We start from the raw sequence: 26378 nt of genomic DNA on the forward strand, positions 1-26378 counted from the left end.
CCAAAGGAGATAAATAATACTTAACCTCAAAAGCCATCCTTTCTACTCACTTATTTGTCACAAATGTAATAGGTTGTGTTCTAAAAATTATTTCTTACAATTCATATAAAAATGTCACCATGTAGAAGGTAAATATTTAGTGTTAGAAGCGTTTCAGGATTTTGTAGTTGCTAAGAAGTAGGGTTGAGTCTGTGCTCTTCTATCTCCTCATGTATAGGCTCAGATATGAAAACCACTAACTATTTTAAACAATTCGCCAGTTTTAAAAAAAACTGTCCACTGTACCATGGAATAACTTTTTGCTTATCAAACAAACATACCAACTATATTGTCACTAAGAAAAGATAACCCATCAATGAGCCGAAAGTCATTGTACCCATCCTCATCTTCTTGGTTATATACAGGGAACAGCACTTCCCACTCAGCAGGCCTGCATAAAATGGAGAATGCAATCATTAAGACACACATGTCAATTAACTCCTTATTTTTTTACTGCTCACCTAAACAACAGAAAAGAGTGGGATTAGGTCTCATGTCACCACATACCATCATTAATTTTCAGGAGTACATTACGATAAGTGAACATTTTATTTAGTTTTAATTATAAAATACTGTATGTAATAACCTTATTGGTTATGGAACAGAATAAGAGATATAAACCTATTTCACTATAGTAAACAGGACAGAATAAAAATAGTCTAATGTTTTCATGGTTAACAACAGATTACTGCACTGACACAGTCCTGTGCATGAGATACTCATACCTTTTGGATTTGTTTTTGTTCAGATCAATGTCAAAAACAAACATTCCTTCTTCACAGGCAGCCAAAAGGAGATGTTCAGGTTGTGAAGGCACTAGTTTCACATGTAGTGGAATGGATTTGGTTTCAAGGGTGAGTAGCTTGCTGAATTTGTACAGATAAAAAGAACAATACTGGTAAAAGAATAAATGTAGCTAATAAAAACAGAATCAAGAGTTGCGTATTAGTAGTGATACTGAACATTAGTTACTAAAACATTACTAAGAATCTAGCACAGAAGACAATGAAGCATATAAAGAAAGAAAATGCCCATGTCAACAATAAAATGATGGCAACCTAACTACCATTAGTACAATCTTGAAATCCTAACTTACTGGAGTGAGTGGAGAAACTAAATTATAATAAAATGTTTTACAGTTTTACAGTAGCTACCCACAAGCTTCCTGGAATGAAAGCTTTTTATCTCTGAATTCAGGTTTACATATCCTATAGGAAATAATTATTAATGTATTTATTTGCATTGATGGAGCTTAACTTTCTAAGGCCACTGCCTGACTTTGTATTCATTTAATTCACTTATCGGGGCTGGAAACTATGCTGACATTACTGGGTGTACTTGGTCAACTGGGACAGTTAACAGACTTACCAACTAATGTAACATGTGTGCTATTAGTATATGGGAACAAACCATAAACCACTAGATAAAACTCATATGGATGCAAAGATAACTAAACTCCATAGAGACAGTCAACAGCCTGGGAATCAAATCTAAGCACTTAGAGCTGTGAGGCAACAATGTTTACTATTTGGACACCTATGAACAGTTCCATTGGATCTTATAAAAGTATTAGTGGAGCCTTTAGGTCACTCAGTTATTTAATCCAGTCTAAATAACTTTCAGTTGTTACTTCTAAAATGATTGATTACCTGACTCTGAAGTCATATTCTTCACCAAGGCCACCAATGTCCCATAGTATGATCTTCTTTTCATATGTTGCAGCTGGTGAAAACATAGTAGAGAAGATATCTATTATAAATGTCTGAATGAAGGGACTCACATCACAAGTGGAGCTGCAACCTGGCATGGATTGTTAGCAATCCTTAACTTAGTCGGATTAGAAGGACAATGGATGGATTGGGCAAACATGAATGTCAGAGGCAGTTCATTCCCCAACATGATAGATTTTAGTGTTCCTCTAGGCTGGTCCCAGTTAGGAGTCCCACAGGATTGCATGGGAGTTGTAGTGCAGGACAGCAGCCCTCTTAGTGTCCTTGTGTACCTTTGTGTACCTCATGAGGGCACTGCTGGCAGAGGAATGTCCTGACTTCAGTACCACCTGGAAGTACTCCAGATGATGCCTGCTGCGACACTGGAAGCATTCCTGGGTCCTGTTTAAAAGTCAGGAGGCAACGGGTGACACTCACTTGGAGGAAGGAAAAATTGCAAAATTGTTATATTCTTGTGTTGATTTTGGTTGGTGCTTGACGGGAAATGTATTGGTGACAAATAAAGTCTCTTTCAAAGCCAAATTATAATTTGATGTTAGCTGATCCAAATTGTTTTCCACAATTATGCTTGAGTTTCTCAAAATATCTACACATTACAATCTAGATGTCACATTGTTCTTGTTTTAATCTGTGAGTGTACTGGTAAGGGCAACACCTGATTAAACTTAATGAAGTAGGCATAATATTTAAATTTTGAATCTCAATTCTATAAGTAATGATTAGATCTAATGTGTAGCTGTGATTTTGAGTCAGGCCATTCACAACCTGGCAAAAGAGAAAGGAATGGAAAAAAAAGATTAATCCTTATCCTTTCTCAGCCCTGCAACAAACACGATATTTTTTGATATTAACACGAATGATGTGTGTCAAACACTTGGAAAACTTAAATGTTACTATCGGGCACTTATACCCCTGTATTACCCAAGTAAAGGTCACAGGGTAAACGGTGATAATCTTATACTAGCCAAATAAACATCACAGGGAGCAAAATCCTAGTATAAGCAAGGTAAGGGTCCACAAGCAGGAATTTGCACTTTATGATGCATCAGGGCAGGAATGTATATTGTTTTTGTTAAATAATCATGATTTATATGGGTTCAGTAAATACATGGATAGATGGACTTGCTACTAACAACGTATTTAGCTTTGTACTTGATGAGAACAGTGAAGAAGCAAATTGATGTCACAGTCTGTTTCAGCCACCATTCAGCCAGGTTATCTGAATGTGGGAAACATCAATCAAGAGCTCCTGCACTTCATGCATTTATAATATGCCACATGGTAGCTCAGTATGTATAAAGTAGCCTTATCATACTTTGTCACTTCTCAGTCATAAGTAGAATGTATGTGTGAAACTTCATGTGGCTGTTTGATTTTGCCCAATGAAATTCAACAGTTCAAAGATGGACCATTAGGCGGGCTAATGTATCTAAAGTAGCCTAATGTTGAATGAGTATGGATGTATCTGTGTTATGGCATCCGACTCTGTGATGCTTCATAGTTCTTTGTGATTTTAGACTCAATAGACTGGCTCCCAGCCTAACAACTAGATTCATTTAATTTTTACTTGACAGATTCTATCACTTTGTAGTTTAGAAAAAGTAAACTTTATAAGATGGTAAAGTTGTTTGTGTCTCTGCCTTATAGCTTAAGGGACCCGAGTTTAACTCCTAGCTTAGAAACTGTGTGATGTCTGGAAGTTCTCCAAGTACATTTTTTGTTTGCATATTTCAGCTTCCTCACATATTTCAGTGATATGTAATCAGGCTATCTGGTGACCAAAATCGGTCACTGTATTCCCTGTTATGGAACGCCATTCAATCCAGGACCCTGTCTTGTACCCAGTAATACCTAGGCAGGTGTGTTTTTTTTTTTTTTAGATGACTCTTAAAACTTGTATTCATTTGAGTGTAGTGTGTGCTTGGGAGGGCCCTGCAGTGGACTGGTACCTCATCCATGGTTGGTTCTTGTACTGCGCCTTAAGCTGTACAGGACAGGCTCTAACCCCCATGACTCTGAAATGGAGCAAACAGGTTTAAAAAATTGTTGTCAAAACATATTTACATCTTACTTTCAGTCAGAAACATGAATACATTTCTTTAATAGCTCACAATTAATAAACTACTATGGTTAACTGGCCAGGCATCATCTCATGACACATGATTATATGTGGTAGAGTGTCTTTCTTTTATTGCTTTTTGCAGAACATGTACATATGACTACCTAATTGTGTATATGTAAAACATGAGGCCATGATCAGTTGTTTCTTGGGCTTTCTTTGTACACATTTACTTAAACCTGTAAAACACTATTTACTATGGTGCTGTATTGGTTAAGTAAATTGCTCTGAGTTGAGTGCAGATAAATTAAAAGTAAATTGAAAAAATAAAGACTTCTCCATTCTATAAAACATTTACAATTTCTACATATTGTTTTATTCTGACTGTATTAGTAACAATGAGTACTTAATTTTAAAAAACAATTTGGCTGTGGAGGTTTTTTGTCGATAAAACTTTTATTTCTCTGCCCCAAAGAAAATGCAGGTTAACTGGCATCTATAAACTTGCCCCAAATGAATAAGTATTGTTGTATGTGTGCATTCTTTGACAGTTTGGGCCCACATCCAAGGTTTGTTACCTGTCTTGTACCCACTGCTGCCAAACTTAACTCCTGTCTTTATGTTCCTTAATTAGACTAAGTGGGTTTAATAAATGGTGGATAGATGCACTGATGGGATATGTCATCTGTAATCTATTTTTGGAATTAAAAACTTTGTAAAACCTAAAATTGGAGGTAACTGTTGATATATGAAGCAGACTGTGATGAACACGGGATGTAGACAGTGAACTGCTATTTCCTTTTTTGGAATAATCAGCTTCATAATATTATTGTGTACATCTATTTTTTTGCTTAAGTCAAAATAAGGGTCTCACTGAAAAGGAATGCCTCCTGGACAGGACTGAAGACCAATGCTGACACAGGTTTTTTGCTGGCTTTGAACTCCCCATATGCCAAGTTGGCCCTGGGATGGATGAGCTTAACAATGCCTCTTGTCCCTGCTGCAGCCAGTACATTGAGAAGACGACGCTTTCCATTTTTGGTCACCATTGTCAAAGTCGTCCACGCAACTGTGAAGAATCCCTACAAAATTGAGAGTAATGACAGAAATCAGAAAAATACCAAAAGTATCATAACTAACATGGAATTACAAAACCAGACTGCTGTGGGTGTATTGCTACATCTTTCAAAAGCATTACAAATCAACTATAATGATGTAAGTGAAAAATGTATATATAACACAGCAAATAAAAATAAGAGTAACAAATTTAATTCATTAATAACAATCTGCCCATGGTACGCATTCTTTATCTTTCCAGATGAATTACAGTCCATTTGACTTGCTTACTTATCTGACTGCTTAGTCTATCTCAGTAACTCATCAAATAATTTTTAAACTCGGGATGGAAGAGGTTATTCCAGACTTCCAAATATTGGTGTTAAATGGGCAAATCTGACTTAAACTAAATGTATTCTAGACTGTTAAGAGGTTAAGCTAAAACGTAAGTCATTCTCACATCTGTTTCCAAACAAGATTTAAACATAAAACAGGAGTGAAAAAAAGTTGGTGGGGTTGAAGATAAGCAGTTTCCAAGGATTGTGTGCTGTCATTCAAAGAATGCATATAAACATTCTAGTTGTACAGAGTTTTTTAAATATCAAACCAACAGACATACCATTACAACAAGGTGATTTATTTCTCTCAAATGATTCAATTTCTGAAAAGCTTGCAGTACCCCAGTTTACATAAAAGAGAAACTGGCAGAGACTATACATACCCTGACATCTGGCAGCCAACAGATTTGCACAGCTGTAAGCTACAAAAACGTTTTAATTATTGTAATGCTGTTGATCAGTCATTAACAATTTTGTTTGCTGCTCCATTTCCCCAGTAATTTGACTAATCAACTAAACACCCTATCCAACGTGCCTAATATTCTGTTTTTGCAATGATTACTAGAGTTCATTTCCGCCTCCACATGAAACATAGTTTGAGTTAGTCTTTATGCAAAGCGCAGTACAATACTGTACTGCAAGGACTACACTATGGCAACAGAAAAAAAACTTGACCTCAATTTTATAATAAAAATAGCTAAGAGCTGTTATATGAATACATGATAATCACAATATCCATTGTTATAATTATACTTTGTTTTTCATTTTTCTTAGCATTCATTTACAACTTTTCTGATGTTTATATTTCTCATAGATGTTTTAGTCTTGATTATTTAGTTAGTAAATACCATACATATACAGCACTGTAATGGGGGATTCTTTATAGAGAGTTAAAACATGTAAGCAGCTGGAAAAATGCCTATGGATGAAAAGTCCCTATAGTTATACTTCACAATTACACTACAAGTTTTCTTCACCTACTGTATGTATATTTTGAAATATATTTAACTGAATTATTAAACAAACAATCTGAACTTTACTGTACTTACACATCAAGCAGCAGAGGGACTTACAGTAACACCTTGCCAAATATACAAGTCTCAAATAAACCAAACCCAAAGTATTACCAATCAATAACTTTTGCATTTAGTTATTAATGCCAGCAATTTTACCTCTGAAGGAACTTTATACTTCTTCAACACTGTTCCTGTTTCACAGTCAATAATGCACACTGAATCACCTCCACATGTTGCCACAGTCTGAGAGGATGTGCCATTTAATACTAAACAGAAAAGAGAAAAAAACAATTAATGAAATCTCATTAGTTTTGGGAAGATACATACTGTATAGGGATTTTAAAGGAGCAGGTACAAACAAATCTTTATACATTTGGTTCTTCAGTAATACACCTGATTTTGTCTTTGTACTCTATGGTATTAATCAGTGTAAAAGTATATCTTGTCACTAGCAAACCCTGGATCCACTTTAAATCACCATTGCATCAAAGCAATAATATCTCCCCAGTGAAGTCCCAATCTCATTAAATAAATAAAGGGGGGAAATCCTGATCATGTCTAAGCATTATGAGTTTTAGGGGGCACTTGGGTCCCGTGAAGTTCCAGTTGCATTAAAGTATATATTTTAATTTTCTGAAGTCTATAAAACAGACAATTTTCCACAACTGTAATAACAAATGTCAAGAGTTTGACAGGAAAGCTGACGTTTACTCCCAGCACCTGAAATCCTGAAATGCTGGTGCCCTTACCGTTTTAAAATTTGGGTTTTTTGGTACTTTTCCCATACCAGTATAGTGCGCCACACTAACATGCATACGTTCTTAATCCTCTAAGTTCAGTGGTTGGGTGGAGTTGGATTTGGGGAATAGTATAAGTAGCAACACCAGACACAAAGCAAGAAACCTATCTGTGCAGGGTGCCTGTCCATTGTGAAGCACACAGATGAACACTCACTCACACTGGGGCAAAAGTCAAGTCACCTGTTAACATATCCTGCATGTCTTCAGGGATGTGGAAGGACAATTGAAGCACCTGAAAGAAAAACCCATACCCACAGAGTAAGTGTGTAAACTCCACACAGTGAACCCAGGACACTGGACCTATGAGATGTAGTGTTAAGCATTGATTTTCCATGTCACCCAAATTGTTTTAGACACACTTTTTACCCTTGGTAACACATTGTGCAACATTATGTTAGATGTAATTTACTGTGTACAGACTGGGAATAAGTTCTAGTTGGAAGGAATCATTTGTAAAATGTCCAGAGTCTTTAATGATACTATTTGTTTGAGAGATTAATATGTTTTGCTCATGTACAAGACTGCTTAGTATGCTGACATGTCAAAGAGTAAAGAGGAGAAGCAGTGCAGCTAGTGTTAACATTTTTCTATATAGTGATATACTTTTGTACTGCAGGATTGAAATGTCTGTAGAGTGAAAATACTCTATAAAGAATTTTGCCAAAAGAATTGTATTGTTATAAGAAACCTGTACTTCAGCCTGTCATATACTGTATGTCATGGCTGTTGTATCTAAAACACACAAAAAGGTAAAAGATATGTGGTTCAAGTTTACTCTTTGTCCAAGAAATGCTAACCTGTTTTTGAAGGTGTGTCCAGCACTGGTTCAAAGGCACAGGCCCAAAGCTGCGTCTTTAAATCTTTTGGGCTGTTCATATTGCTGTGGCACTGCAGGAAATGGATTGGCTCCCAAGTGATCGAGTCCTGAGAGACAAAAGAATTATATCCACATTCTGAAATCAACTTGTGTAGGGTGGATAAATACAGTACGCCAAAATCTGACTTCTTATCCAACTCTTAGACTACCATGCCATACAGAGCTGGCATCGTCTCACACAACACAAGTGTTAGTGTGTTATCTCACTATCTCAAGTTTAAGGCTGTACCCTTATGTTTAAACATTGTGGATTTACTACTTGAGTTCAGCAGACATTTTGAGTTTTGTTTCATTTTATTATGGATTGGTCCTCTTGCCATTTGGCCCTTACCTTAGTATTTTCACACCAAGTGCCATTAATGTCTTCCATCTTACTTTCCTCTTGCTCTTTCATTGGAGTTCCTTTCCCTTTCCTTTTCTGTGGTTTCAGACTGCCCACGTCCTTTTCCACAGACATCTTATTCTTGAGTACCTGCTTGTTCTTTTGTGGGCTGTGCAATAAGTCTGAGTCAGCTGTATTCGAAGAGCCCTGATCTTTACTTCCCTTTGTGTTTTCTTGCATCTCTGTGGCTTCTTCTAGACTCTGATGTAATGGATTCACTTCTTTGGAAATCTTTATTGAGTCAATGGAGCTGGAATCTGAGGACCTAAGCAGAGACTTAGAGGGCATTCTCTTGGGAGATAATGACGTTCGTGTGTCATCAACGTCTGAGCGCATTTTCTTGTTAGACTCCTTCTGATTACAATTAGAAGCCTTCCTTTTTCCTGGAGATTGCTTCAAAAGGAAAAAGCATAGTGGGGAAAACTGTTAAAGAGATTATCAAAAACAGGTGAGAGGTCTGTAAGTACAGGTTTTGATTTGTGAGAAGCAAATATGTCACCAATTTCTGATGTCTCACTATGTATATATATAAATCACCTTCCTTTTATATTATTAGGATTGTTCATACCTGTATATGTCAAGAGTAATAAGGCCACATGTTTTTCTTGAGAACCACGTTACCTGATTTAGTTTATACATTTTTTTTAGTGCCAAGAGGAAATTATGAGATTTAGGACATAGGTAATATGAGGTATACAATTTATATTCACCTCGGCAGACTCTTTTATGATTTAGCTGGCCATGAACTTGTATGTTGAACATAGGTTGGTGTTTGGGGGGTGTTTTTAAGGGGGTGATTGGGGTTTTGGTGGTTCTGGGGTAAGAAAGAGTTGGCCTCTGTCTGAAGGTGATGGGTACTTGGTTAGTGTTAGACCAAGAGTAAAATATGGTATGTTCATTTGTATGTGTTTAAAAAAAACACTTGGTTGTAAAAGGTTGTTGGGAAAAGATGGAACCAGAATGTGATATTTCAAAGGAAAGGGTCCAGAAGAGATCGGACAGTATGAAAACCCTCACTGACATTCAGAAAACATATATCAGATGGGCCAGCAGTAGGCACCAGGGGACTTTCGAAGTAGCACCTGAATGAGAAAATGATCCTGAAGGACTGTGAGGAATCAAACAAGATTATAATATGTTAAAGGTTAAATAGAATGACTTCCTGTTGATACAACAGGGTAGCTAGCCGGAATGCCAATATGGAAAATAGAACATATGATTAAAGATGGGCTCAGAGACACAGAAGGTCATATTAAAGCCACGCCGTGCCACCTGACTGACAAGATAAGGAATTTTATAAAAAAAACTGTGCTAATGGTATAGACCTTACTTTATTTGTTATTTTTTGTGCTGTTTCTTTGTTCACTTTTCCCTTGTGTTTTGGGGTAAACCAGTACTTTTTTTGTTTTGTTCTCTTTGGGAATTAATTTTGAGTTTCAGCTATTAGATGACCCTTATTTTTACATGCACAAAGACATAAATCACATAATGGGAAATACTACTATATATTCCTATATCCTCATAGAAAAAGAATATAACTTACACCTATACACTCAGGACTCAATCAAATGGCTTGCTACATTCTAAAATACTACACTTTAAAGCTGTACAAAGAAAATGAAACATTGGTGCTACTCACAACTAGTCTGCCTTCCTTGGACCTGGTGTTATTTACAGCTTCTTTAGAATGAGATTCATCCATTACCTCTCTGCTAAAGTGGTCATCACTCTTTGCTGTGTTGATAAGTGAAGCAAGAAGTTCGGTAGCTATTTTATTTACCTACAAAACAAGAACCTGACAGTTATCCAAAAAGTGAAGCCATTTTCTTGAGGTTATTTGTCCAAAAGGGTGATGCTTTAGACAGACAGACAGACAGACACTTTATTAATCCCAAGGGGAAATTCACATTTACAACTATTAGAGACTGGATTAGTTTCAAATTAAGGTTGTGAGGACCTTGCCTTAGACTATAAAAACTACTGACTGATCAGAAATTTAGACTGCATAAATATATATGAGTAAAGGAAGCAAGTATAATGAATGCAGTATAATAGTAAACCTTTTTCATCCAAGGTTATAGGGATGCTTGTAATTTACCCTCCATTTTGTGTAGTCACTCAGGGAATTTGGTCCATACTTCACTTGCTTCTCGGCCTCTTTCAAAAACTCTGCCTCAAGTTTTCTCACAGCTGCAGTCGATGGTGGATCAGGAAGGCGACATCTGAAGTTGGCCTCAAACAGCTTTGTGACCTGCAGAGGGAAATTAGTTAAAGGCAGGCAAAACACATTTAAATGTGTGGTGTGAGTGGGCCATTTCAGCTATTCATGTTATGTAGTATTGCTTCTACTTGGTTTAGTCTAGATACTTCAAAAATAAGGGAAAGGAAGAATCTCTTTGTACTCCCAAACAAAAAGGTACACAATGGCATAAGAGGTTTGACAAAAAAGAGAAAACCATTCAGTTCATTAGGCTCAGTAGGTATCTCATCAATATCTCATTCTGAAAACTTTTTAAAGACTGCCAAGGCTTCTGCTTTAACAACACAACTTGGTAGTTTCTTCCAGATTTAAACAGCAGAAGTGGTTAAGTGCTTCAGTGGTTAAATGCACAACTCTCTAACTTCTACTGGTGTCTTCAAAGCACACGACTCCCAATTTAATCGAAAGAATTCTACTGAATCATCTTTACTAATGAACATTCTTGCAAAGCTACACAAAATTGTAAAGAAAGCCCATTTTCAAAATGCTGCACTAAAAGGTGAAAATTGCTATTTTTTTAAACCACACTAAATCTTAAGGTGATATTGTTAAGTCAAAGTGTGTCACCATTTAACTAGATAACAACTGTTTTATTTCAGTATGTGGTCTTCAGCTATAGAATGCATGACAGAAATATGTTTCCCTCTGACCTCCCTGCTTATTTTACAACACATTACCTTCCACTGGAATGTTTGTATAGTTTGATATGCTCAATATGTATAAATTTAGTCTGTATTATTAAAATACAGATTTTTCACTGTTGTTTGAGCTCAACGCAGTTTCTTGTCTTTCACATGGTGATTTGGTACAGTATATAGCAAGGCAAACATCGAAAAATCCCTAGACTTACTAACTTTGAAACATGGTGAAAATACTGTATAAAAATACTCATCCAACACTCACCCGTTTGGAAAGCTCCTCACTGTTCACGTGGCGAATGTGATTGGCTGTTGAGCTGATATCTTTCCCACTGAGTCGTTTCAGCTTTGGCAACAGATACATTGCTTTGTAGTTATCACTGACCTACAAAAAAGTCATAAAGGAAAACTCTAAAATCCTGCAATAGAAACAAGGGAATGAAGTCTCTGAATTTGGCATTCAACTTATTCACAGCAGTTATAGTTCCCTCCACCAAATGTATAAGTGCAATGTTGCATTATATATACATTTCAGATATCACACATTTCCTACTAACTACTGTGTACAGATCCCTTATGGTTTCAAAGCTTTTCACGAACTGATCACCACCTACATAAACTACTATTTCTGATCTGTATTATACTACTGGCAAGGGTACCCAGCATTGTCTGGATTCAAGGCATGAACAAATATGGAATCTGTGCGAGATGTGTGTGACAGGTTAAATGGTGTGAGTTGCATACTGGACAAAAACACACAAATACACATCCAGCTTTATATACATTAAACACCAGCTCTAGCCTAACAGATATTGGACATATACTAATTCATAACACTAGATAGTGTTTAGCATCTTCATGATGCTCATCTTTCCTCCTCTGTTTTATTTATTGCTGTATTGAAGATTTAACAAGATTTTTTTTCCAACACATTATGTCTGTGTGTGTGACTGTTGCTCAGAATGCTTTTTCTTTGGGTTTCCAGATATCAATGAAAACATCTAACCAAATAATAACAGTTTTGCAACAAGCACAAACTTGCCGCACATACCTGCTTCCCTGTGAATTGCCCAAGTGACTCTCTGTCTCTGTGCCACCTTTGCCATAACAGTTGTGTTGCTTTGCCAGGCAGCTTAAAAGGTTTGCTACTTCTCCCAAGAACTTGGCAAAAATGTAAAAATGCTCACCACAAGGTGGTGGTAGTTAGACAAGTGTTACAAGTAAGCCTGGGCTGTTTTCCTGAATCTTGACAGACAGTAATATCAAGTGTCTGCTGACTAATATATGTGCTAGTAAATATAAGTTTATGAGCTCATTACTGTCACATGTACAGAGAACAGTGAAGACCTAATGTTCCTGAACTAATCAGAAAGGAATATGTTGTTACTCTCTGGCACTATAATTACAGTATAATTAACTTGTATTCAGCCATCTATGTCAGATTTTTCTTGTTATACATATGCTATGGAAGGTATTACATGCATAAAAAATAATGTAGCCGTCTTTGAGATAAATTTGAGACTTTGTCAATAAAGTTATTAATAGATCTTACAATTTACTACTATACAAAAGTGTGTAATTCTGTGATACAGTAATTGTTTCTATGCCAGTATATAAGAACAGAGGTCATACTCTGCAAATATTTGGAAGGGTAATCTTAATAAAGATAAAAAGTGTTCATAAGAACAAGCAGCAATGAACTATCCACAAAATCCTGAAAGATAAAAATTACAAAACCACACAGACATATAATATATGAACAAAAATTTGAATACAAAAAAATGACATGGAGTAAGCTTTATATTTTCCATCACAGCTGTTATAAATCTATAATGAGAACAAAACTGTCCAACCTCTAAATCTTCTGCTCAAACCAAGTTTTAAACTTTCAGGGTGAAAAGCCCTTTCTAAACCGACTGGTTACAACTGCGACAGTTGACTTTTACTGATAAATATGACTTTCACTATTTGATTATATACTGAACGACTTTTGTCCTTGTTAACTGTTAGATTTTGCATTAGCCCTCTTAGAAAGCATTTCAATTAAAGCCTGTTGATCTGTGACCCAGTTCTGCTACCACTTCAATGCAGGGACAAGTAGTGATAAGAAAACCAGTACAATCTAGTGTGGCATAATCCTGACTCCAAGGGTCCTGTTTATCAGTAACTAGCAAGGACATAAGAAGAAATTAAACTAATCATGCACATCCGTAATTGACAAGTTTATTTAATGATACATGTTATTTATATAGTGCCATTCCCATGCTCAAGGCACTTCATACCGTTTAAGAAAGAACGGCAGGGTATACCCTAGTACAGGGGTGCACAATGAGTCAATCGCGATCAACCAGTAGATCGCAAAGGTAGTGCAGGTAGATCGCGTTGCATTCCCAAAAAAATTTTTTTAAACGTTAGTCTATCATATATGCTCCCTATGGCATTTGCCACTTGATTGACATACAGGGTGGTCAGTCTGAGATCTCTTTTCTTCTAAAACACTGGTCATCCCGCACACACGATCAAACATGCAAGCTACTGCAAAACTCCATCTGTGATCTAGTTAGCCTTCCAATTTATATCGACTAAAGGAGGGATTTAAAAAAAAATTGTTTGGAGAGGGTATGGGCTGGAGATGGAATTGGAAGAGGATTTTTTTTCTCACAATGTCACAATCGAAGTGCGTTTGTCTGATCTGTCAATCTATCATTGCTATTCCAAAGAAGGAACATGTGGAAACTGAATTCCTTCCGAAAAGCAATCTGAGAAAGAGAAAGGAGAGGGAACTAAAATCGCAGTTAATCAGACAGCCGTCATTTTTCACTCGGCTGAATTCAAAAGCTCCTTGACTGCATTATTCGGCTCTGCTTATTTATGCAAGTCAGCCTTTTCCCACATGAAGATTATTAAATCCAAATACTGTAGTGACCATAAATGTATTGAATTGTTATTGTGCCATAAAAGGTTACTCAGTTATGCAAGGTACAAAAACATATATTTTATGTATAAAGTATACTCAATATATATATATATATAATATATCATTTTTAATGTAGGTAGATTATTTCGACCTGGGGCCTCATGTATAAACGGTGCGTATGCACAGAAACGTTGCGTAACAACTTTTCCACGTTCAAATCGCGATGTATAAAACCTACACTTGGCGTAAATCCACACACTTTTACACGGTACCTCATACCTTGTCGTACGCAAGTTCTCCGCTCGGTTTTGCAGACTGGCGGCACCCAGCGTCAAAGCAGTGCTACTGTTCCTGTGTGGTTACACCTTATTTTCCTGACGCTTTATAAATACACGAAACTAACCGCATATTGTTTATTAGTGTAATGCATCTGATTGTAATTAACTTGTAACAATATAATGGTAGAGGGAACAGCCATAGTATTCCAAATACCATAACTGCTTTAGCGTTGTTACTCTCACTTCTTCTTCTTCTTCTTCTTCTTCTTTCAGCTCCTCTTGTTAGGAGTTGCCACAGCATCTCATCTTTTTCAATATTTCTCTCACTGCACCACTCAGAGTATTTATATCACTGTATCTGAGTGTGAATCACAGCAGCAGCTGATCGGAAAGGGAATTATCGGTATACAGCTTCAAGGACACACTGTCTCAGCCACTGCAAAATGTCTTTTCACAGAAGGCTGCGCTTAAGGGCGATTTATATTGATTTGCATATTCAAATAGGCGTAATTCTGGGAGGATTTGGGGCGTTACATAATGCGCGCACGGCGTTAGTTTTCACGCTGATCGGGATTTATGTAGCGGAAGAACGTGGAAGTTGGAGTACGCACAGATTCCTGCATCTGGATTTTTCTGTGCATAAACACATTTCAACTTTTGTGCTTACGCCATGTTATAGTGCGAGTTCTACGCACGGAGTTATACATGAGGCCCCTGGTCATTTTAAAAGTAGCTCACAAGCCGAAAAAGTGTGGGTACCCTTGCCCTAGTACAATGTATAGCATTGTACTAAACCAGATAAATAAATAAAGAAGAGTAAGAGAACAAACCTATGAGACAACATAATTTATGGTTTAGCACACACACACAGGTTACATAAGCATCTTGAAATAGATGTAAACTGAAAGAAGGGTAATAAAAGTAAGTTAGAGCTAAAGCAGATGAGTTTTGAGTTGTTTTTTAAAAGAATTCATGGAGTCAGCTGATCTAATTAATTTCGGTAGGTCATTCCAGAGTCCGGGCGCTATACAGCTGAAGGTCCTGTCACCCATGGAGTGTAGATTAGTGTGGGGCACAACAAGATTGCCAGAATCAGAGGAACTTAGTGGTTGGACAGGCACATAGTGATGGAGAAGGTCACTGATATAGTTTGGCGCAATGTCATTTAAGGCTTTGTAGGTTATTAGTAGAATTTTATATTCTATTCTGTAAGACACAGGGAGCAAGTGAAGGTGAAGCAAGATGGGTGTTATGTGCTTGCTGCTGCTGGTTCGAGTAAGGACTCTTGCAGCCAATTTTTGAATAAGCTGGAGCTGTTATATAAGATTAGAAGGGGCTTCTGCCAGTAGGCAATTACAATAATCAATCCAGGATGTGATAAAAGCATGGACAAGTTTCTCAGTGTTAGAAAAGGAGAGAACACGGGATATGTTACGGAGGTGAAAGTAGGAAAGTTTCTTAATGTGATTTATGTGGGCGGAATAAGAAAGGGAGGAATCAAAAATGACACCAAGATTCTTTACAGTAGAGGCAGGTCTGATGAGATCACCACCAAGATGGACTGGGAAGGAGCTCATTTTATTAAGTTGCACTTTAGTCCCAATTTGCAGGAGTTCAGTTTTGTTGCAATTTAATTTTAAAGAGTTCTGCTCCATCCAGGTATTAATTTCACTGAGGCAAGTGCTGAGCTGAAAAAGCTCTGATGAAGTTCCACTTTTAACATTGAAATAGAGTTGAGTATTATCTGCATAAAAATGATAACCCAGTCCAAAGCTAGGAATAATATGGCCAAGGGGAAGCATATAAATACAGAAGAGAAGAGGGCCGAGGACAGAGCCCTGAGGAACTCCTTGTGCGACTGGCGCTGTGCTGGACCTGCTGTTGCCAAGGCTAACAAACTCTTGCCTATCAGTCAAATAGGACTTAAACCACTGGAGGGCAGTGCCAGAGATACCCAGCATTTTTCCATTCTGGACAGTAGAATATCATGTCTGACAGTGTTAAATGCAGCACTGAGGTCTAACAGAATTAATATGCTGGTTTGCCCAGAGTCTGCTGCAATAAGCAAATCATTGATTACCCATAGCAGAGCAGTTTCACAGCTGTGCTGTGCCCAGAAACCAGACTGAAACGGTTCCATCAAATTATTAGAGGTTAAGTAATTGGTGAGTTGGGAGGCTACAACACACTCAAGAACATTTGACAGAAAAGGTAAGTGGGAAATAGGCTGAAAATTAAGATTATCAGCATCAAGACCAGACTTTTTTAACATTAAGGTTACAGAAGCGATTTTAAAAGTGAATGGCACAGAGCCAGTGTCAAGGGATGAGTTTATCATTGTTGTAACAGTCAGGATTATGGCATGAAGGCAGGATTTAAGTAGTGTGCTGGGGATGGGGTCCAGTACACAAGTAGTCACCCTCATCTTACAAAGCAGGTTATTAACAAACACAGATGTGACTGGTGAGAACTTAGAGACAGAGCTGGATGGAGTGGGAAAGCAGGGAAAGATATAAACAGATGATTTATGTTAGTTGAATTATTTAGATCTTTATTTTTGTTACGGAAAAAGTGGAGGAATTTCTCAGACTTTAGTAGAAGAGGTAGGTGGGCCATATCTTTCCATGTACTGAGTGACTCCATGTACGTGTCCATAAAGGTATTCTTCTTATCCTGGGCTGACTTTGTGATTTAACTTTGACACAATGCAGGAAACAGGCCTGAACACTCACCCCTTTTGTATCAACTCAAAGTCACCATTTAATCTAAAACAAATGTCTGCATATTCCACATTGGCAGTGGCCATGCCCTGGGTTTAAACCCACTTGCTTAGAGTTGTGAGGAAGTAGGACTAATTACATACTGTATATTATCTACCTTGTCATTTCAGAGTGTTTTGAAATGGGGCATTAGTTATCAAACAACAGAGGGGAGCAGTGTACAAATGGAGGCCAATTTAGTTTAAGAAAGGAAAAAATAAATAAGAGCACAAGTATTTTTTCTGAATTAAGGGATGTGATAGTAGGGCACCCTATGATGGTCTGGCATCCCACTGAGCATTGGTTACAGTTTTGTTCCCAATATGCTCCAACTCCTGCTGCCTTGCAGTAGAATTCAGAAACACAATGAAAGATTAGGAAGAGTCCTGGAATAATCAGAGCCGAAAAAGACGTCCTTCTTTCACTTACATGCTCTAAATGACTCGGATAAAAGCAAACTAAAATTTTGTATTTCCATGTCACCCTCATTTAGGTTGATAAGTAGAAACCCTAGAGGCAGAAAAATAAAGGTAAAACTGGACAAAATTCAAGTTATGTCAGATATGTAGAATGAATAATTTCTTTAAATACATGTAAGATTTATACATATAATGGAAAACTGAATGTATCCATTTATTTAACTTTCTTCAATTACTGGGTCTTGAGGAACCAAAGCCTATTCTGCAAGCATCAGTTGCCAGGCAATAATCATCCCTGGTTGACCACCTCAGTGCAAACAAAATCCCACCATAATTAGTCACTGGCTATAAATCAACATAATCAGAAGACAAGTTTCTGAGAGTCAACAGCTTACTCGTTATGTGCCTCACAGCTTCATGCACAACGCAACAGCCATGCAGTACTCAGATCTCCAATTATTTATTTGTTCTATGCATTAATTTCAGAGAACATTGAGACTGGTATTGCTTCCTGGCCCAGGAAAGCCTCTTCTTATTTTGCAATTTTAGTAACAACTTTCTTACTGCCACTCAACCTGTCAAACCTGCAGCTCGAAGGCTTCCCTTCACAGTTCACACTTACTTCTAACACTGTCCTGTAAGATGCTTATATGTTGACTTTTAGGAACGTGTCTTCTGATTCTGTTGTGGCTATGGGTCTCTCAGGCCCATAGTATCAAAGTTTCTTGTCAGGGTGTAGTAAACTGTTCAATAACAACTTGGCTTTCTCTGCAATTTTTTTAAAGGAAAGACCTACACTTTTAAGGGTTACAGTGGTCCGTCTTTCTTCCTTAGTTTAACGGTGTTTTTGTCACCACTGTGATAACAATAAACATTGCAATACTGTCCAAATAATGCTTCAGAGGATGTAGAAATACAGTTTGTTCTTTTACACAGACAGAAGGTTTGTAAACAATCACCAAAAGTTGGGGCACATGTAGGAACTGTTCGCATCAACTTTCAAGGCTAAATTAACTTAAATTGCTGCAGAAAAGTTAATTTGTTAACCCACTACTTGTTCCCTGAAATAGGACTTTTGATATAACTCTGAAAATTACATTATTTGTTTAGCTTTTAGTCACCTAAATGTTTTTTTTAACCTCTGTCAATTTAGTGCTCACCTGTGTACCAATTCAAGCTATTCACTGGGCTTGATCTGCTTAAATTTCAATAAAAACTAGAAAAATGGCAGTGTTCTGAAGTAACTCAGTATTCTATAAAATAAATGGGCCTATTTATATCAGCACACATTTGTCCAGTCTGCTTTCATTATTATTCTACATGACTGGGCATGTGTCTATGCGCTGTTAAGGTCACTATTGAAGAGCCAGACTCCACAATCATTTAAAATAAAAAAAGGAAAAATTAATTAACCAGTAAAAATCAACAGACAATCAATTTATATCTAGATAGCAATAGGGAGACTGGCCATTACAGTATACTGTTTCTAAATTCCAGATTCCCGGGCTTGGAGTTTGTGTGTGAAGGCTATCATTTTCTGGCCTGCACTCACTTACTGTAAGGTACAGATTATCCTCCAAGTTGAGCTCCTCAAGCTGGTGGAACTGCTCCAGTGCTATCACATCTTCTAGCTGATTGTTGAAGCAATTCAGGGTGCGGAGACAGGGCAAATTTAGCCCCAATGGGAATGCAGTCAGCAAGTTTTCAGAAACATCTAGCTCTTCTAGCTCTTGCATCTGTGAGAGCAGAGAACAATCCAGGTCTTCATTCTTTAAGCTCAAGTTGGACAGACTAAAAATAAAAAAGAAGAATTATATATGATGGTGGAAATCATATACAAGGAAGTTATTCTCAAAAATGAATAACTTGATTTATTGTCATTATACCTTACAGATGGAAACTGTGCATACAAATTACTAAGTAAATCAAGGTCAATATACTGTATATATATAAAATCACATTATTAAATAAATAAATAATACAGAATACATAAAACAATAGAAGTAACCAAAATCAAACAAACCATGGCACTTCATTCAGTTGAAATAGACAAGGTCATGAGTGGAATGGACATGGTAAAGAGTACTCAATTCTTGACATTGTCAGTCTTTTCTGCTGTATCTGGACTTCCCTGCAAAAACATAGATTTTCTCCATTGTTCTCAATGGCTGTGTTGCATTATCATCAGGCCCTAACCACACGTTTTTCCAATTGTGTTACTTTATTTAGCACTATTTCATTTTTTGCCCATAGTTCTCACTTTTTTATATTCACATCCCATCCTGTGGTTGTCCACTAATTTTGTGTACAGCTCTTTTCATGATAAATGATATTGCAAACACTCAATATGTTTAACACAGTACATTTTATAAATGATCATGATAAACTAAACAGTCCACTCTAATTGGTAAAATGTTTTATGTTTCTTCCATTCATAATAAGGCACAGTGGTAACAACTTAAGCAAACTGTGTGGGGAACTCAAGTTCTTAGTTTTGAAACTGTAGGTGTAGGATTTTTAAACCTACCAAAACTGTAAATAAAGAGATGCATGGTGCAAGACCAGATTTTATTATGTAACATTTTTTCTAGACCAACATTGAAGATGTTGATTTAGGAATAACAGTGCAATTAGCCCATCAGTTAACCATACCAATGTCTGATACTAGCATCACTGCTGTGGTGCTAACATAAAAATAAGAAGGATTGAAACCCTTTAAAAGAAATAATTATCTTAAAAGTTTATGACAATAATCTAAACGTTGACTGGTTTATTACTCAAATTCAATGTTTTCTAAGTTTTTCTACAAAAAAGAGAATTATCACTAAATCAAACTGAAGTTTAACTGTATATTGTATTTTATGCTTCATTCTCTTCTATTCTTTATTGGTGTTAAAATAAAACTGCTGCATTAATGAATGTAATAAAAAAATTCTCTGCAAAATTCACTTACTTCAAACAGCGGACTTTCTTTAATTTGGAACCCTTTGGAAGACCTCGCTCTCGCAGCAGCTTTTCTGTAATTTTTGCCATGTTTCAGGGCTTCAACAAGCAGACACCCCTAATGAGAAAAGCAACAGACTTTAAGAGTGAACAAATAATGAATGAAAACCAAAGACAAGAAAGGACCCTCCCAGCCCAATCAGGGAACCGCACCCCAACACCTGTATACAGTGCAGCCATCAACAGGTACTTGGCTGCAATCATCTAGAAGAAAACCCTCTCCACTCTCCCTAGATGACCTCCAATTGTTCAGTAAGGCAAGACCAGACGACACGATGAGAGTTTTCAATCTATGCAATACACAAGAGACCCAGTGAAGACGACCTTGCTACTTTTTGACTGCAGCACACTAAAAGAAACCCCAGGAGTACTCAGAACAAAAAGGTACAGTCAGTGTCACATTACACTTCAAGGATAGAGAGGCGAGGCAGACACGATTCCTATCACCATTCCCAAACTCCACCAATCCAACACTCCCTCACAGACTGACACAAACTATCTACTAAAAAAGGTGCTACAGAATATGAAATGTAACTGATAGCAGATTATAAAATATGCTTCCTACAACATTCATACAAAATAGTTGCAAAAACAGTTTAGAAGATTAGCAGACTAAACAGCCTGTAAGGAAGAGTGGCCCACTTTATAAGGCATAAACTAAAATCCCTAACTTTTCTGATTCAATTGTCACCTCTGAAAATAGTTAGACAATACAAGATTTGTAAGCCACTGTGGATAAGGTTTCAGGTATGCACATGAATGTAATATTCACTGAGGATCAGTTAACTTAGTGAAGTCTGGCAAGAACTGAACTAACACCAGTCACTGTACAAGGAGATTGTATTTTTGACTCTATGAAATCATTAAATCTGAGCAGGGTTAATAAGTAGTAGAATACAGTATTTAAAAAAATAACAAATTCTTCACAAACCAAAGTTTCTTATCTTCAAGTCAATGCTTACTCTTACTGAAATATGTTATCTAATTTCATTGTGTCTTAATGCTCTCATTGTACCACAGTTGTTTTTACATCGTTGATTTTTTTCAAAGAAAATCTTCCAGATGTTTTGAAACCCACAGAATATTATTTCTCAGTTCTTTACTTTTTTCCTTTACATATATTTTATTGAACATTAGAACATAACACATTTCACTATTAATAGGAGACCACTCAATCCATCAAGCTCATTTGTTTAGCTAAACTGTCCCAGTATCTCATCCAGATACTTCTTAAAGATTGTGCAAATTAGACCAGTTAAGATGGTTACCTATTGGCTCATCATCTTTAACTGGTAGCTTGTTAAGGAAAGAAACAGCAAATAAATAATCTGAATATTTAAAAGAGTAAATGAAATAAAAGAGTAAAATGAAAAAATACAGTGTATTTGCTCCTGATTAATTTAATTATTTTTAAACTGAATTCAAAGACTGGTGAGGTCAAAAAAGGAAATGTATCAATTATTAATTAGGCACTACCTCCCAGTCCCTCACAAATAGAATGAAAACTGCAATATGTGAAATATGAAGGTTAATTTTTACACCTTTACTTATTCAAACATTTTATATCAATAATTTATCTTGAGACTATAGCTCTAAAAAATGTAATTTAAAAAAAAATTGTCTTACAGGTAAAACACATACCATACAAAGATCAACTCCATCACCTGATGATTAAACAAATAACTTCTATTTTTGAACCTGCTTTGACCATTAAAGACTCTCACAGGTGCCACTCATATACTGTATGCAAATTAGGCTGATTTATAGTTGGCCATCAATCAGGGTTTTCAGATCTCAAAAAAAATTATAGCCCAAGGACAGTTCAAAGAACACATGGTAGAGTGGTGGATTAGGTAGGATTAGGAATGAAGACCCTTTCCCCATCAAATAAATGGGGACGGAGTCCTCCCCCAGGAGATTTTAGAATGCTAACGTGCAAATACAGGTGCGGACAGCAGGCAGAGGAAGGGGTTTGCAAAATAGCTAATGTGCACATTAATTACAGCATTAGGCTCAGATGATGCTTATTTCTCAACGGTGCAGAAGATGGTGATTTTTTCCAATGGTTGCCAATCAAAAATAGACCAGCTGAGTGAGAAAACAGCAGACCTGGCAATACTGCCACCAACCTAACCTGCAAGGCTTTGGTATTAATAGATACCAACAGTGTCCAGAGAAACCTACATGAAAACCTGGAGAACAGACTTTAAAGAAAAATTTATTGGGTTTTAGTGTTGTAAACCCATTGAATGCAAACTTGGGGTAGTAAAGAGCAGAAAGAGCCAATCACTTGCAGCTTTGGGCGAGTACCAGGCCGGGCTGTCAGTTTATCATACGTCATACTCACACAAAAAAGAAACTAAAATAGGCAACACAGATCATACTGCAAAGTAAACTTCACAAATGTATTATTCTTATTTCTGGCTCCTTGTACCATATAACAGAAAAAAACAACAATCCATCTCATCAAAAAGTACCATATTGTAAAAAATTGCCAGCTCAATCTAGTGTGGAGTAAACATTAAGGATTAGGACCCAAACACTGATGTTGTGGGTTCAAATCCCACTACGGACACTGAGTGACAACAAGAAAGTCACTTCACCTGCCTGTGCTTGAATTGGAAAAATAAAAAATGTAATCAATGGTATCTCAAATGTTCTAAGTTGCCTTGGATAAAGGTGTCAGTAAAGCAATAATTTATGATTAACACTTTTAAAGGATAGATCACAATACTATTCTATACTGTTCATCCTGAGAATGTTTAACTGTCACTTTCCCAGTTCAAGTTGCCTTTGTTTAAAACATAAACAACTTCTCTCTTTGCTTTTTAGGAACAAACTACTCCAAAAACAGAATTTTATAACTAGTGTAAACACACAAAACATATTGTACAACCATCTAAACAGCATTCAGTGGGGACTATTGTCACATAAGAAAATCTCTTTCTCATGTATTCTGGGTGTAGTAACTAACATTTTTGTTCCTCAGAATACAGTATGTTCAGGTTTTCCTATAGTTTTAAGATTTCAGAATCATTTTAAATAGCACCTTACATGTAATCTCAGTTTTGTTACCATTTATTTTATTCCTGTACAAATTCATTTTGCTTGCCTTTTCTCTACATTCATGTACAAAGCAACTCAGTGACATAGATCCAGTGTTCTGGATTCTAATCCTGCAACTGGTCATCATCAATGTGGAGTTTCAGCAACCAACTCCAAATATACAAGGGTTTTCTTACCAACATCTCCAAAGACGTGCAGGTATTGTTAACCAAAATGGGTTCTGTTTGAATTTGCACAGCCCCTATCCAGTGCGAGAGGTTCCAGCCATCTCCAACCATAAACTGGATTACATGGTTTGGAGAATATTATGGTATGTTATTCCTTTACACTTGGCAAAGTGCATTATCGTGGAGCTTAAAAAAGACACAGGTAGGTTGTGTAAGTTCAATGAGCTAAAACATTGCTACACTGCCATGTTGAAGCCTTTTCTGAAGAAAGACAATTTATCTGTTTTCATTTAAAAGTACAGAGTATCATCTCGCTTACACACATTTCAAATGAGGTCATAGGTTCTTCATCGTTTCAAGCTTGGAGACTTTAGTATTTAAGTCCTTGAGCTCCTTTTTTCACGTGTTGTATAAAATAAACAGGGAGTAAATGTACATGATAATATTACTGCATCTCCTTGCAATTTACTCTACAGTGAATAATTTTGTATTTTATCATCTTTTATGTGAAACAATTGGCATTATTAAATGCTTAGTGATAGTGTGCTCTTGGACATGCGCTAGAGAAAAGGAAGGAAATGCGTAGCTTCTTCTCATTTTACGAACTTTCTTATTTCAATACGTTGTCATGGGGGTCGGTGCTGCAAGTTACAACTAGTCGGGACTCCATCGTACATTCTCTTTCAAGCATACAAATCTGTTAGTCTCACATATGTGATTAAATTGGCTGAAAACTGTATATTTTAACCCACTACGCCACTGTGCCCCATGCCCAACATCAATTAAACCACTGTAAATCAACATGCAGGGCGGAAGGGTATCGATCTCCTGCAGCAGTAACTAGTAAATATGGTAACAAATTGTAAACAGTCAGCACCATACACACATTTACGTCAAGAAGTACCTCCCGCATGCCTATAGTTACCGATGTCGCCAAGTACAACAAAACCGCAGTATGCCCGACTCCACACTTACTGTTAATTCGCAGTCTGTACCCTCGTGTGTGAATTTCCCGGGAAACTGTAGTCGTTACCTTTCACCTTTCACCCACCCCCTCCAGTGGCGTCAATATACCGCCATGCTGTGTGTGGCAAAATGGAGTTCCGCTTACCCCCTGACGAAGTAGCTGCCTGTCTCTTGTGCTTTCCGCGAACCGCTACATTTGCGCTGTTCTTCACTTGCATTTTTAACATTCAGGCCCACAGGTCTCTTTTGAATATCCAGAATTATAAATGATTAAATACTTTTCGTACGTTGTATAGACACTTTAAGTACATGTATCTAACATTTGACATATACTTCAAATACGCATTTCAACAGCATATGCCCCGCTGATTTTGGAACGTTTTCACACGTTTATGTATACTGTATGACTCTCAGCGCTTTTTCACAAGTGGTATTAAATTTATTATTTGCTTGCATGCTGTAGATTCCCCGGGGTCTGCTGTATGATTTTCAAATTAATTTTTGCCTCAGTACTGCAAGTGAGCTAAAACAGCAAGATCAGTCATCGTGGGCCTACTGGTGTGTGTTATTAAAATGTATGTTGAAATTAAAATTGCAGGAGTCAAGGCCTATCTGGGCATTATCGTTAACGCTCAGCTACTCAAGAAGTTATTTAAACCTTATACAGTAATGAATGATTATGTGATTATCACCTTAAGATATCTGGATTTGAACAACATTGCAGGTCTCTGTGCAGTCTTTTTCCTCTGGGTAGTATGGTTTCCCTCTACTACAGTAAAGATCAGTGTTAAGTTGACTGGTGATTCTACATTGGCCCACTACAACTGAATGTGAATTTACATGTATTCTCAGTGATAGATTGGCTCTCCCTCTAGGTTTTGTTCTTGCCTTTCGCCCATGGATAAGCAAGTTATAAAATTGGTTGGATAGATAAGTGATAATTCTAAATTTGAAATGATGTCTTTAAATAACGTAAAACCACATTATTGGCATCAAGCAGATTTTTGTACATTAAATATACATACACCCATCCAGCACTTTCCTAATCTGCTATTCCAGGACAGGGTTACACAAAGCCTGTGCCTATTTCAGCAGCAGTGTGTGCAAAACTGTAAGCAAGTCAATGGCTCAGCAGGACACAACCTACAATCACTCATAGTGGTAAATTTACTTGTTTCCAATTTATCTGGGAGATGTGAGAGAGAAACAACAGAAAGAAGAGGAAACATCTGTAAGCAAACAGAGGACAAGTAAATCCCCAAAAGGCTGTGGAGTGCAGAGGCAAAGATTTGAACTTAGGGCATTGAATGTGTGAGGAATACATGGCAACCATGCCATTGCTACAACAAACATAAGGTGAATAAATTAGGTTAAGATGAACATAACTTAAATACAATTTTCTTCTGTCAGACTTGGTTAACTGCAGGTTTCACTTGTACAGTGCTTCACATTAGTCAAGTCACACTCTGTAGTTTTAAATATCAGGATGAGTTAATAAGGCCAAATGTACAAAAGGCTGGTCTGCACAGAGTAGAAAACTAAACATAGATGTTACCAAGAGCCTTTTTCATTCTGATTTTTTTTTTTAATTAAATCGGGCACAAGAAC

The 26378-nt window shown here is 36.9% G+C and overlaps 1 protein-coding gene across 2 annotated transcripts in view; it reads right to left on the minus strand.

Annotated features, from left to right (window-relative positions):
- lrwd1 (leucine-rich repeats and WD repeat domain containing 1) overlaps nucleotides 1–24866 on the minus strand; it is a 38750-nt gene extending 13884 nt beyond the window's left edge. Inside the window, exons 1-13 of one of the 2 annotated variants that reach the window (XM_039756615.1) lie at nucleotides 24780–24866; nucleotides 20522–20629; nucleotides 19125–19359; nucleotides 11461–11580; nucleotides 10396–10548; nucleotides 9937–10077; nucleotides 8247–8690; nucleotides 7836–7962; nucleotides 6395–6504; nucleotides 4703–4910; nucleotides 1689–1761; nucleotides 765–905; nucleotides 321–430 (exon numbers count right to left, since the gene is read on the minus strand). In XM_039756615.1, the coding sequence (XP_039612549.1) occupies nucleotides 321–430; nucleotides 765–905; nucleotides 1689–1761; nucleotides 4703–4910; nucleotides 6395–6504; nucleotides 7836–7962; nucleotides 8247–8690; nucleotides 9937–10077; nucleotides 10396–10548; nucleotides 11461–11580; nucleotides 19125–19359; nucleotides 20522–20601 (1942 nt within the window). In that variant the 5' untranslated portion in view covers nucleotides 20602–20629; nucleotides 24780–24866. Of the gene's footprint in view, nucleotides 1–320; nucleotides 431–764; nucleotides 906–1688; nucleotides 1762–4702; nucleotides 4911–6394; nucleotides 6505–7835; nucleotides 7963–8246; nucleotides 8691–9936; nucleotides 10078–10395; nucleotides 10549–11460; nucleotides 11581–19124; nucleotides 19360–20521; nucleotides 20630–24708; nucleotides 24728–24779 lie in introns of those variants that run through there. The other variant, XM_039756616.1, reaches the window with a different exon arrangement.
- Nucleotides 24867–26378: the final 1512 nt, after the last annotated feature.

Source organism: Polypterus senegalus, chromosome 6 (genome assembly GCF_016835505.1).
Source record: "Polypterus senegalus isolate Bchr_013 chromosome 6, ASM1683550v1, whole genome shotgun sequence".
In the NCBI taxonomy this organism is placed as follows: domain Eukaryota; kingdom Metazoa; phylum Chordata; class Cladistia; order Polypteriformes; family Polypteridae; genus Polypterus; species Polypterus senegalus.